At 40.6% G+C, this 12,540-nt stretch overlaps 2 protein-coding genes across 5 annotated transcripts in view; both read right to left on the bottom strand.

Moving 5' to 3' along the window:
* The window catches only part of PLEKHA5 (pleckstrin homology domain containing A5), a 619,814-nt gene that overhangs the window by 199,262 nt on the left and 408,012 nt on the right, over positions 1–12,540 (bottom strand). The gene's annotated exons all lie outside the window — the stretch shown is intronic.
* The window catches only part of AEBP2 (AE binding protein 2), a 50,594-nt gene continuing 46,960 nt past the window's right edge, over positions 8,907–12,540 (bottom strand). For all 3 annotated transcript variants that reach the window (XM_073621375.1, XM_073621376.1, XM_073621377.1), the window contains one exon: positions 8,907–10,084. Coding sequence is in view for 1 of the 3 variants with exons in the window: in XM_073621376.1 (XP_073477477.1) it covers positions 10,051–10,084 (34 nt within the window). In the remaining 2 variants the exon portion in view is untranslated. The remainder of the gene's footprint in view (positions 10,085–12,540) is intronic.

The raw sequence follows: 12,540 nt of genomic DNA, 5'->3' as shown, positions 1-12,540 counted from the left end.
TATTCTTAGTCCCAGATTCCTTTTTGAAATTTTAAATAGGGCCTTGCTGATACATGAAGCTCCAGGGGTGTAGATTCATGCCCTTATACTCAGTTTATTTCTAGTGATCGCTATTATGTCAAGATTATAACATTAGTATCATCAGGGCTTTTTTTTCAGGCGGAACGCAGAGTGCGCTGGATAGTCTTTTGATGGGGCGGGGGGGTCTATGGTCACTTTGGGGGTCTATTGTTGTGGGGGGGTGGTCTAATGTTGATGGAGAGGTTTGTTGTTGCTGGTGGAGGATCTATTGGTGCTGGAGGGGGGTTAATTGTAGCTGTGGGGGATCAATTGTTGCTTGGAGATCTATTGTTTCTAGTGGGGTCTATTTTTGTGGTGGCTCTATTGTTGCTGAAGGTCTATTATTAATGAGGGGACTACCGTTGTTGGCTGCATGACATCTATTTTATTGCTTTTCTTGTTGTTATAATTATTATTATACAGGATTTATATAGCGCCAATAGTTTACACAGTGCTTGATAACTTGAGGGTAATCAGTACAAATACAACACACTTTAATACAGTAGGAATCAGAGCGCCCTGCTCCTTAGAGCTTACAATCTAATATCAGTATCAAACTCCATACAAATTACTTGGTTATGTATTCTCTAAAAGGGGTGGTACTGGAAGGTGGGTAGGGGGTGGAACCAAGGGACATGCTCAGGGGTGGAACCAAGGGACATGCTCAGGGGTGGAGACAAAGGGTGACTCGGAAGGAGGGAGTACCTGCACATAAGCCCTGAATATCATATACAGCATATTGTACCTTTACTCTGTATCCAATTTTATATATTTTTTTTTAATTTAATCTTAACGTCATTATTCATATATACTTTATGGTTTTATCATGCTATTATTCCATATATTCAGCATGTTGATTGTAATTGACTGGAAAATTTCACCCATATTTTGAATATCAATTTTGAGCTGAAATCTTAACCATTTGACCTCCGGAAGGTTTTATCCCCTTCATGACCAGGGCATTTTTTGCTATTCAGCACTGTGCCACATTAACTCGCAATTTTGTGGTCATGCAACACTGTACCCAAATTAAATTTATATCATTTTTTTCACACCGAATAAAATGGGTTATGAATTTAGGCCAAGATGTATTCTGCTACATGTTTGGTAACAAAAAAAAAAAAAAAAATCCCAATAAGTGTATATTAATTGGTTTGTGTGAAAGTTATGGTGTCTACAAACTATGGTATATATACTTATATTTCTGCAGCTATAGATGCTATACTGGTATTGGCGGTGATCAGCTACTTAATAGTGGGACTGTGATAGTGTGGCGGAAAATCTGAGACTAATGCCGCGTACACACGAGCGGACTTTACGGCAGACTTTGCCCGGCCGATCGTGTGTGGGCTCCAGCGGACTTTGTTTTCTCAAAAGTTGGACGGACTTAGATTTGAAACATGTTTTAAATTAATCCGTCGAAATCGAGTCTGGTCGAAAAGTCCGCTCGTCTGTATGCTAGTTCGACGGACAAAAAGCCACGCTAGGGCAGCTATTGGCTACTGGCTATGAACTTCCTTGTTTTAGTCCGGTCGTACATCATCACGTACGAATTCAACAGACATTGGTGGATCGTGTGTAGGCAAGTCCGTTCATTCAGAAAGTCCATCGTAAAGTACGTCGAAAAGTCCGCCGAGCAAAGTCTACCGTAAAGTCCGCTCGTGTGTACGCGGCATAAGAGGCGTTCCTAGTGACATGAATAATGATCAGTTATAATACTGTATTAACGACACTGGCTGGGAAGGGGTTTGTTGCCTAACAAGTGTAACGTGTGCTGCTTTTACTCACAGATCTGGCTGTTTTTTTCTTCATGCTTTTCAGGGAAAACAGCCAGATCACTGTTCTCTGTGTTTGTAAACACAGGCACGTCCCAAGCCTACTACAAAACAACAAACATGCCTATACTGAACTGCTCTATGCAATGGTTTTGCACAGAGCAGTCCTAATCCTCTACTTCTCCCCCCCACTTCTGCCGAAACCCATCAGCGCTATTGTTTTATTGTCACTCTGATGTACCAATAAACTACACTTCAAGGACTTCAGTGTTGCTGGCTCTTTCTACGGTTTATGACGTTGGAGTGTGATGAGATACATCAGACACCTGTGAGTGGATCTGGTGTATGGATTGGGTTGCCCCTGCAGAGAGCGCTGTTAACTTTCTACCCCTCCCTTCATCAGGTGACCCCAAGGAAAGCCACTTTCCCTGGGGGAACCTGTGTGTACTCGCTCCAGAGTCCCACTGCTTGCCCCCACATCACCGGATTTGAATGACAGCAGAAGGAGCCAATCGTTCCCACTGCTATCAACCTGTCATAGAATGCATTACGATGAAAAACCTTAAGGCTTTAGGATCACTTTAAGAAAAGCATTTTACACGGAATACAAAAATCCTATTTTTTTCCTGTTCATTAAGGGCCTCAGGAAGTCTTGAACTATCAGGATATCCAAAAGCATCAAAACTGAGGAGTGGACAACAGCAAACAAAACATGAACAGGCCTGCAAAACCTGAAGGACTTTATGGCTGAAGCCGGCTACAGACAAAAAATCTTGAATGTCCCCCTTGTAAAACTTGGAGAAAGTATGAAAAGAAGCCAAGTGGCAGTCTTTCAAATCTTGGAAAAAGTAACCTAGTCAAAAGAGTCCAAAAAGTGCTCACAGATCCCATCTGTAAATGGCAGGGGTTGCTGTACTTCGTTTGCTGGCCCCTTTGCTAGCCTTGTTACTCTCTCAGAGAATTCCTATTGCAAGTTATCAAGATGACCTCCTGTTTAACCACTTAAGCCCCAGACCATTTGGCTGCCCAAAGACCAGAGCATTTTTTGCGATTCAGCACTGCGTCGCTTTAACTGACAATTGCAAGGTCGTGCGACATGGCTCCCAAACAAAATTGAAGTCCTTTTTTCCCCACAAATAGAGCTTTCTTTTGGTGGTATTTGATCATCACACAAGCATTTCCCTGTTCTTCCTCTCCATGAGATGATCACGGGTAACCCCGCAGACATCGAGTCTGCGGGACCCTCGATCACACTCACGGAGGTCGCATCGGCGCACGCCCTCAAACCGCTTCTTAAGGGGCAACGTACAGGTACGTTAATATACCTGTACATGCCCTTCTGCCTACGTATATCGGCTGGGATGTAAACCCCAATTTTTTTTTTAAATTAAGGCTTGTAACTTGTACAGTATAAGATTTCATGTCATCTGTGCCCAGTCTTGCCAGGAAGAGTTAATCCTGCTCTGAGCAATCCTCTTATCTTTTTTCAGTGAGATAAAAACTGACAGAGAAATACCAATCAGTTCTTCCCCCTGCTGTGAGTGACAGGTGATTTACATATCTAATGCACGATCCTTAGAGAGACATTATGTGTAATTCCCATCCCCCTTCCTTTCATCCTATGTAGACTGCGGAGTATGTGCACATGCGTAACATGGGGCCATGAGCGCGCTCTGCCACTCCTGTGCGTGCACTTTACTCTCCCCTGGCTCGAAGCTCAAAGTGTAGTGGGGGGGAAGAGTCTTCTGACGTCACGACTCCACCCACCGAGTGACAGACAGCAGATACGCCCACAGATTCGGGAATATTGCGGGGCTCCACTAAGCTAAAGGGGTGAATTATGACAGGTAAAGATACTGTACATGCAGGAGGGCATATCCAGAAGGATATACATGCCTATGTTATTAAATTAGAAACAATGACAGTGGGTTTACATCCACTTTAAAGAAGAAGTAAACCCTGATGGGTTTTACTTCCTCTTTGTTTCCCTGCAAAGGTAAAGCATAATGGGCTACTATTCATCACATAGTGGCCTATTATGTGTCACTTACCTGACACAGAAGCCTGCGATGTCCCCGCTGGCTGGAAGCGTCCATCTTCAGCCCTCTTCCTTCTGGGGCCGCGAACTCCGGCTCTGCCTCCACAAACAGTCATCCATCTCATTCAAAGTCCCACTTTTCCTTCTTTTTTGTATACATTTTAGGGATGGAGGCACACTGCATATGTGCCTCATCTAAAGTCCCAAATCCCCCTTTCCATTCAAACTCCGGCTCTGTGACTGGCTGGAGTCGCATAACGTCACCTTCTGAAGGAACAACAAATCTAATGTAATAGGGAAATGCCTAATAATTTAATTAAACTGTGGAAACAATGGATATCAGCCCCACGATTGGCCCCATCTTTTTGTTGCCGTGTAGCGAGGTCAAAGATAGTCTGTGATAGTAAGTAGGGTATCAGAAGGAAAATGGGGCTGGAGGGCCATACCAGCAGCCAGAAAGGAAGGTACTGTAAAAACCCACCAGCAGTGGTAATTTCTTTTATAGACTTAGATATACTACAGCTTAGTATATTGGCCAAGGATCGGATTAGTCCCTCAATTTATTTGCCTTTTTTTTTTGTGTGTGTGTGTGTGTTGGTTAGTTTTTGTATGTTTGTGTATATGCAGTTAATATTTGTAGATGTGTTTATGATATATGCAAGAAAAAAGAAAACTGACCATATATATGGTTTTAGAGATAAGTATTAGCTTTTCCAACAAGAATGTATTTTGGTCTGATGAAATTCTATAATAAAGAAATATAATGGGAAAAAAAAGTCTCTTATCCTTCAGAAACTTAAAACCCTCTGCTTCCAGACACATACACTTTAGTCCAGGAGTCACCTGACTTTTTCTTCTACATGAGAGTCCTGGGTGTTATTGGTAGACTCCTTTAAGGCAGTCCTCCTTTCCCCATTGCACTCCAAATCCCAACAACACAGCATTCTGACATCATGGGACAAATCAGTCCAGTCCCTGGAAAGACTGATTCATCTGACACCAAAGACCAGGTTGTCCCTGGCTTGGTGACTAGGGCTTAAACAACTAATCGATTAATTTCATCGATTAGTTGACGATTAATCGATTAATCGGTCACTAAAAAAAAAATAAAATGAGCCCTTTATAGTACAAAAAGAGCAAATAATTGCTACTGTAAATATTACTTTCACAGTTCTACAGTAAAAAAATAAACCCCTTATAGTAGTGATTATTTGCTTTTTTTGTACTATAAAGGGCTAATTTTAGTTTTTTTAACCCCATTATGTTAATAAATGTCTTAGACCTGGTTCACGTCTATGTGTTTTTTGCAGAAACGCACTTCAGTTAATTTACATGGTTTCCTATGGGACACGTTCACATCTATGCTTTTTTCAGCAGCTGCTCATTTGGAAAGGGTCAGGGACTTTTTTTTAACGCAAAACGGTGCTTTTTTGGTTCAATATACTTCAATGGAGAAGCTGCAGAAAAGCATGTCATTCAACTTTGCAGCAATTTATGTTTTTTAATTGCCCAACAACAAATTGGCAAAAAAAAAAAAATGCAAATCACAGCAAAATCACATGCGCAAAAATCAAAACGCACAGCAAAAAGCACTGCAGAAAGAGATCAAAAGCAAACTGAATAGGTGTGTACCGAGCCTTATGCTGGCCACACCGATCAATTTTCAGACGAGAATATTCAGACGAAAAATCCTTGTACACTCGCTGAATGAAAGAATGTTTGAAATTTTCACTTATTGTTAACATTCTGTTTTTAAAATGAATGTCATTTCTGAACGAAAACCACATACACTGTCTGAAAATTCCTTTGACCAAGAAGTTTTCTATTCCCAAATTTTCCCGTTAAAATTATTTTTTTTTTTAAGTTAGACATTAATTGTTTTTTAAATAAAAAAAAAAATTGATATGAGTGATGATATTTACCAGATTCACCCTTTAATAGTATATACAGTATATATCCTCTAATAGTATATAAAGTATATATCTTCTAAAAGTATATACAGTATATCACCTCTAATAATATATACAGTATATCTCTTCTGTCTGTTATTCTCAGAGTGGATTACATATTTTGCTCCCTAACCATATAGTTGGTTATTTATATTTACCACTGCATAGAGATATTTAAGAATAAATCGCTTTTTTTATAAACTTTACATATTAACTAAATTATAAACCACACTTTTTTTTAAGTTTATTAACCGATTATTGTTTCGATTAATCTGCCAACTAATCGATTATGAAAATAATCGTTAGTTGCAGCCCTATTGGTGACTTATGAATCTGGAGTCAGGGAAGTCCTTGCTTTATATCTTCTGAAAGATCCCCATAAAAGGATGCCGGTCTGTTGGGCTGGGGAGGAGCCCTGGGCAACTTGTCAGTACAGGGGACTTGGAGGTTGGAGGAATCTTGCTTGCCAATTAGAATTTCGAGTGAATTTGTTATCCCTGCAATGCTTGACCCTCCTGTTGTAGGGTCCTCCGATCAGGATGTAAAAAAAAAAAACAAACAGCAGTGGCATGCATACTGCAGACCAGTGGTTCTCAACCTCAGTCCTCAAGTACCCCTAAGGGGCCATGTTTTTAGGTTTTCCTTTACTTTGCACAGCTGCTTTAACCACTTGCTTACTGGGCACTGGGCAACTCCCTTCCTGCCCAGACCAATTTTCAGTGCTGTCACTTGAATGAAAATTGCAGTCATGCTACAGTGTACCCAAATTAAATTTTTATTGTTTTTTTCACACAAATAGAGCTTTCTTTTGGTGGTTTTTAATTGCTGCTGGGATTATTTTTTGCTAAATAAAACGAAAAGGACCGAAAAAATTTTTTTTCAAAAAACAACTGTTCCATAGTTTGTTATAAAATTTTGAAAACGGGTAATTTTTCTCCTCCTCCTGATGAGGCTGCACTGATGGGTGGCACTGATGGGCATTGATTGGCACAGAAAATGCAGCCGCTGCTTTCTGTGTGAGGGACCAATGTCCCTCTGACAGAAGCCAGTGATCGCTTTTTTTTTCCTCATGCTGACAGCGTGAGGGAAAAAAATATACTGATTACCGATCTTCTGTTTACATCACATGATCAGCCGTCATTGGCTGACAGCTGAACACGTGGTTGGGGGCCGGGATTGACCCCTTATTCTGATCTGTGATCAGCCGAGTCTCAGACTCGGTAAGCACAGAGCATGCCGCACGCGACCCGCAGACAGCTCTTGCTCGGGAGAACGTCCATGGACGCTCTCACGGCAATTAAGACCTGCGCTGTAGCCGTCTTTTGGCTATAGCGTGGGTGCCAAGTAATTAAATCAATATCAATGACATGGTATTGATAAGAGCTATTTTATCTAAGGGAAGTTCCCAAAACATGGCCCGTTGGGGATACTCGAGGACTGAGACCAGTGTTTCTCAACTCCAGTCCTCAAGGCGCCCCAACAGGTCATGTTTTCAGGCTCTCCATTATTTTGCACAGGTGATTTGATCAGTTTCACTACCTTAGTAATTACCACAGGCATTTCATCTGAGGGAAATACTTAAAACACGACCTGTTGGGGCACCTTGAGGACTAGAGTTGAGACACAGTGCTGTAGGCCATCAGGGAGGAACCAGATGTCTAGCTGCAAATCTTCAAAATCTGCAAATCTGGGTAGAACTTCACATTCCAGCATTGCTCATTATTTACATCTCATTTTGGACAACTGGCAGGCAGACTCTCTCAGCCATTAGCACCTAGGCTGGGGCGTGAAATCTTGACTGAAGGAAAAAAAAAAAAAAAAAGACAAAAATGATACCTATTCTCCTAAGACACTAGCAAAATATAAAAACACACGAGGCACGCCGAGAACAAGAGGGGCTCTCCTGGGCTAGCCTACAATTTGTCAGTGTCCTTTCTGCTGTAGGCAACAGTATAACCTAACAGTGTCTAATTACCCATGTACCTTAACCACTTGCCACCCAGGCCAATTCTGACATTTCTCTCCTACATGTAAAAAAAAAAAAAAAAACAAAACAGTAAAGATAGCCCAATTTTTTGTAGGATGTGAAAGATGTTACACTGAGTAAATAGATGATGACCCAACATGTCATGCTTCAAAATTGCAAACACTCGTGGAATTTCGGTACTTAAAAATCCCCATAGGCGAGCTTTCAAATTTTTAACAGGTTACATGTTTTTTAGTTACAGAGGAGGTCAAGAGCTAGAATTATTGTTCTCACTCCAACGTTCACGGTGATAACTCACATGTGTTGTTTGAATGCCATTTACATATGTGGGCGCGACTTACGTATGCGTTCGTTTCTGCAAGCGAGCATGTGGAGACAGGGACGCTTTAAATTTTTTTTTTTATTATTGTTAATTTTTCTTTTATTTTTCTATTTTGACACTTACATTTTTTTCATCACTTTGATTCCTATTACAAGGAATGTACACATCCCTTGCAAAAGGGATAGTGCTTGACAGGTCCTCTTTAAAGTGACATCTGGGGTCAACAAGTCCCCAGATCCCACCTCTAGGCTGGGAAGCCTGGAATAAAAAAAAAAAACAAAAAAAAACGAACATCTCAGCTTCCCAGCTGAGGCGGCGGCATTTTTTCGAATGCAGAGCATAGTCATAACATCACACCCGGCTTCCGAACGATCATAGATACTCCAGGGACCATCTGGGGAGGGAGAGTCCCCTCTTGCCACCTATAAGAACGATCAAATGGCTGAACAGCCGTTATGATCATTCTTATAGTGAAGGGAATTGCCGGCTCTAAAAGATGATATATGAATGATGCCTGTAGCTGCAGGCATCAGATATCACCGCTCAAAGTCTGCGCGACGTCATATGACGTTACATGGACGGCAAGCACTTAATGGACAAGAAAGAAAATACATTTTTCGACAGAATTACACTTTTATGTAACCCTTACCTCTCCCAGCAGCTGGTAGAAGTCTGTCTGATATGTTTAGCACTTCCTGTGATGGACTGTAGAAAGAAGATTAGCAGACACACGAACGTTTAGTGTTCCAGTACGCAGAATTAGATCACACAACACTACTTTTTTCTAATATTTTATTGTAAAAATTAAAAAAAAAAAAAAATTCCACCAGGGTACCATTGTACCATGATAGAAGTACAAATACATAAACAAATAACTACATCAGAATCAAGGCATCTCATGGTGCCCTAATGACAGTATACAAGTCCGAGTCATTGGAAGTGCTTTCACCAAGGAAAAGGAAAAAAACGCAGATGGGACAGTGGCAGGTGGAGGTGGTAACATCTCAAAGCCGAAGAGTGTTCATAGACTGTCCCACGTGCGTCATTTCCCCTTATAGAATACAGGAGGGAGATAACACAGAGTGCCCTATCGTAAAATGCAGGGACATGACCGAAGTCCCTATTAGCTGTGCAGCGTTTCCACCCACAACACAAGACAACATTAGTTTGCAGGGACATTTTTGTTGTTATAAAAAGGTGCTTCGTTCATTTCATTATAAAAGGGAAACCTGGCCTAACAAAATGGACTTTATGATTCCCGGATATGTACAGTAATTCTCATGCTTCTAAAAACAAATCTACAGAAAGGTAAAGTTCATAATATAAAAATATATTACAAATCTTCGGGATTATTTACAAGGGATGCACAAACAGCTCCAACATTTGGACAGGACCAGTAAATAAGCGCGATTTTCAGTTTTCTTCGTAAAAAAAATATAGTTCTTTCAGCAGATCTCATGCCTGACTTTGGTGCGTTATACATTTTATAGGTCATTAAAGTACATCTTTCTGATTCCCATGATTGTTGTCAGGATTGTTGGGGGGGAATTTTGGGCGCCCCAGCAGATACATTATTGGGGATCATTTACTGGGCTGTGACCCAGTGAATGGTTCAGATGGAACATACTGGTCAGCAAATTAAGCCAGTACAAGAGGACATCCGCCATGAACTGGGATAAAATGATATCACAGCACAAGTTACATTAGACAAGGGCGGCCATCATGCATGGCCTGACATAGCAAATCAGGGAGGAGAGATAAGCAAGAAGCCGACATTTATACCCCACAACACAAATGTTACAATCAGTGTACACTGCAATCAAAGACTGGCGGGACAAGGATTAAGCAAATGTGCAATTTTCCAATCAAAATGTTTCTCAGTGGTGAAGACTGTGCCGCTTCTCTGGTGCCATCTGCTGTTATCTTCTCTTAGGATGCTCCTGTGGCACGGCTCTGAAACACAAGATACTGGAATGTCAGCAGGGACTGGCAGATTCAGGCTTGCCACATGTGCAGAAACTGGTACAGAGCTTTGTGGCCCCTCATCCCAAAACATATTTAGTCATTCAACAATGTAACCTTGTCAGCATACAGGGATCCCATCAAGGTCACTGTGTAAGATGTAAGCTGAGGGTTAGCCATCACCTGCTCAATCCCCCTTCCTCCAAGCCAACATATCAGTGGAGACAGGAAATCAGGAACACTACAAGTTCCAGATGGATCTCCTCTAATCTGCTTTGTATGATGGCAGCCCTTCATTCTTTGCTCTGGAAGTCAGCAGATTATCCTTTTATGCTTCAAGGTCATTGAGGTCTAGATGCCCTGGGCAAATTTAGCAGTGTCCACATATATCAGGTAAATTGTCAAGTTAACTTTCCATACCTAAAATTGTTCTTTTTTTTAAATATTTTTTGAGGGCATATGGTGCACTGTTTAAGAAAAAAACAAAAAACAAAAATTTATTTTTTTTTTAATATTGTAATTGTGGTTTCAAATTACAGCATTTACCAGGTGAACACTGCCACCTTATAGGCTAAAGGCTTATTTTGTTAAAGCTGTATTAAAGCCAAAATTAAATTGCAGTTTTCCAGTTTTTACATGAGGTGGCTGCATTACTTTTCTTTTTTGTAGGCTTTTTCCTTTAATTTCCACCCATTGATCCTGCCAGTAAGTCAGGTTTTTTTTTTTTTTTTTTTCAATTTTACTTTACAGACCAAGCTGTTAGGACAAAGTAGCATTTAGGAGTATTGAGACAAACCATTTACCAGTGACAAGAATGCTTACAATGGTCAGCTTTTAATCATTTACAACCCTTATCCCAAACGGGAAAAAAAGCTGTTGCTGTAACTGCCTATAAAGTGTGAAGATTGGTTTCCTTTTGTTAGTCAAGTCTATCTAAATCTGCTAGTCCATCGAACACTACGCTCCCTCCAGAATGACAATGCTGCTGTCCAAAAAGTGTCTGTGTTACTACTTCATCGAGAATGCAGACACCCTGTTTGTGTTACTGGCTGGATCACCAGGTGAAATAAAGTAAAATAAAAAAAAAAAAGACAAAAAGAGAAAAACAAATGCAGTCACCGCATCCAAGGTGAGCTGCAATATATTATATATATTTGTTTTTGGGTTTAATACCGCTGTGGACCACCTGTCGACATGCGTTGGGGAGGGGCGTACAATCTCGGGCAGAAAGTGATTGTGCAGCTCTTTGGGGATACTATACACTGACTGATGTAGCCTGGTGTGCTGGAAGCACCAGGAATATGCGAGTACCTCACCCGTTTTTAAAAATAAAGTATATGCTTTAACAATATAAGCACTATTAGAGCTTGTTTTCATTTACATGTACCTTGATATCTAGTGACAGGTAAACTGATCCAAGGATTAGCTTAGAAGCCCAGAGTTCCTATCTATTTGATTGAGCCCAGGAGAGGCTCGCCAGCACTATTCGACTAAACTTAATTGTTAGGTCACACTCCCTGAGGTGAGGACAACACCATTGGTGGGGAGCACAAGTGTGGTTTTTGATTTTGGAGCACTATCATATGAATAACCGGATCAAGAAGCCTTTATGGCATATGATTTGCTGATGAACCCACGTTTTTAGAGACACATATGAACTGCACTTGATTGTATTTTTATTGATTGTATGGAATATTTCTTACATATATATTTTTACATTTTTTTAATTTTTTTTTTACATTGAAATGTATTACATGAGCTGATCTTTATTGTTTAAATATATAGCACAATTATTTTTGGATGGAGGGCAGAGCGTGGCACTTATATTGATTTAATTTTAAATAGATACTCAACATGTCATGCTTTAAAATTTGTGCATGCTCGTGGAATGGCGACAAACTACGGTACTTAATCTCCATAGGCGATGCTTTAAAATTTATTTACAGGTTACCCGTTTAGGGTTATAGGGGATGTCTTGTGCCAGAATTATTGCTCTCGCTCGAACGATCGCGGCAATACCTCACATGTGTGGTTTGAACACCGTTTACATATGCAGGCGCGACTTACATATGCGCTCGCTTCTGCACACAAGCATTTAGGGATGGTGCGCTTTAAATTTTTTTCTTATTATTTATTTTACTTTTAATTTTTACACTGTCCCTTTAATTACCTTTTTTTTATTAGAAGGAATGTGAACATTCCTACTAATAGAAAAAAGCATTACAGGTCCTCGGTCAAATAATTTTCTTCGGACTTAACTTTTTTTTTTTTTTTTAATGGCTGAGAACTGAAAGGGACGTCAGAGGTCACTCCAGTCCACCAAGGGCATCTGCCGAACCGGACCGCTTCCGGGTTTACCGTCAGGTCTGGTAAACCCGGAAACAACTGCACCCGTCACCTATAAAACTTCTCCTGCCGCTGGGATCACTTTTATCCGAAAGCTAGCC

Source organism: Aquarana catesbeiana, linkage group LG03 (genome assembly GCF_042186555.1).
Source record: "Aquarana catesbeiana isolate 2022-GZ linkage group LG03, ASM4218655v1, whole genome shotgun sequence".
NCBI classification, from domain to species: Eukaryota; Metazoa; Chordata; class Amphibia; order Anura; family Ranidae; genus Aquarana; species Aquarana catesbeiana.
Note: the sequence above shows the minus strand (reverse complement) of the source record. Positions and strands in the feature narration are given on the sequence as shown.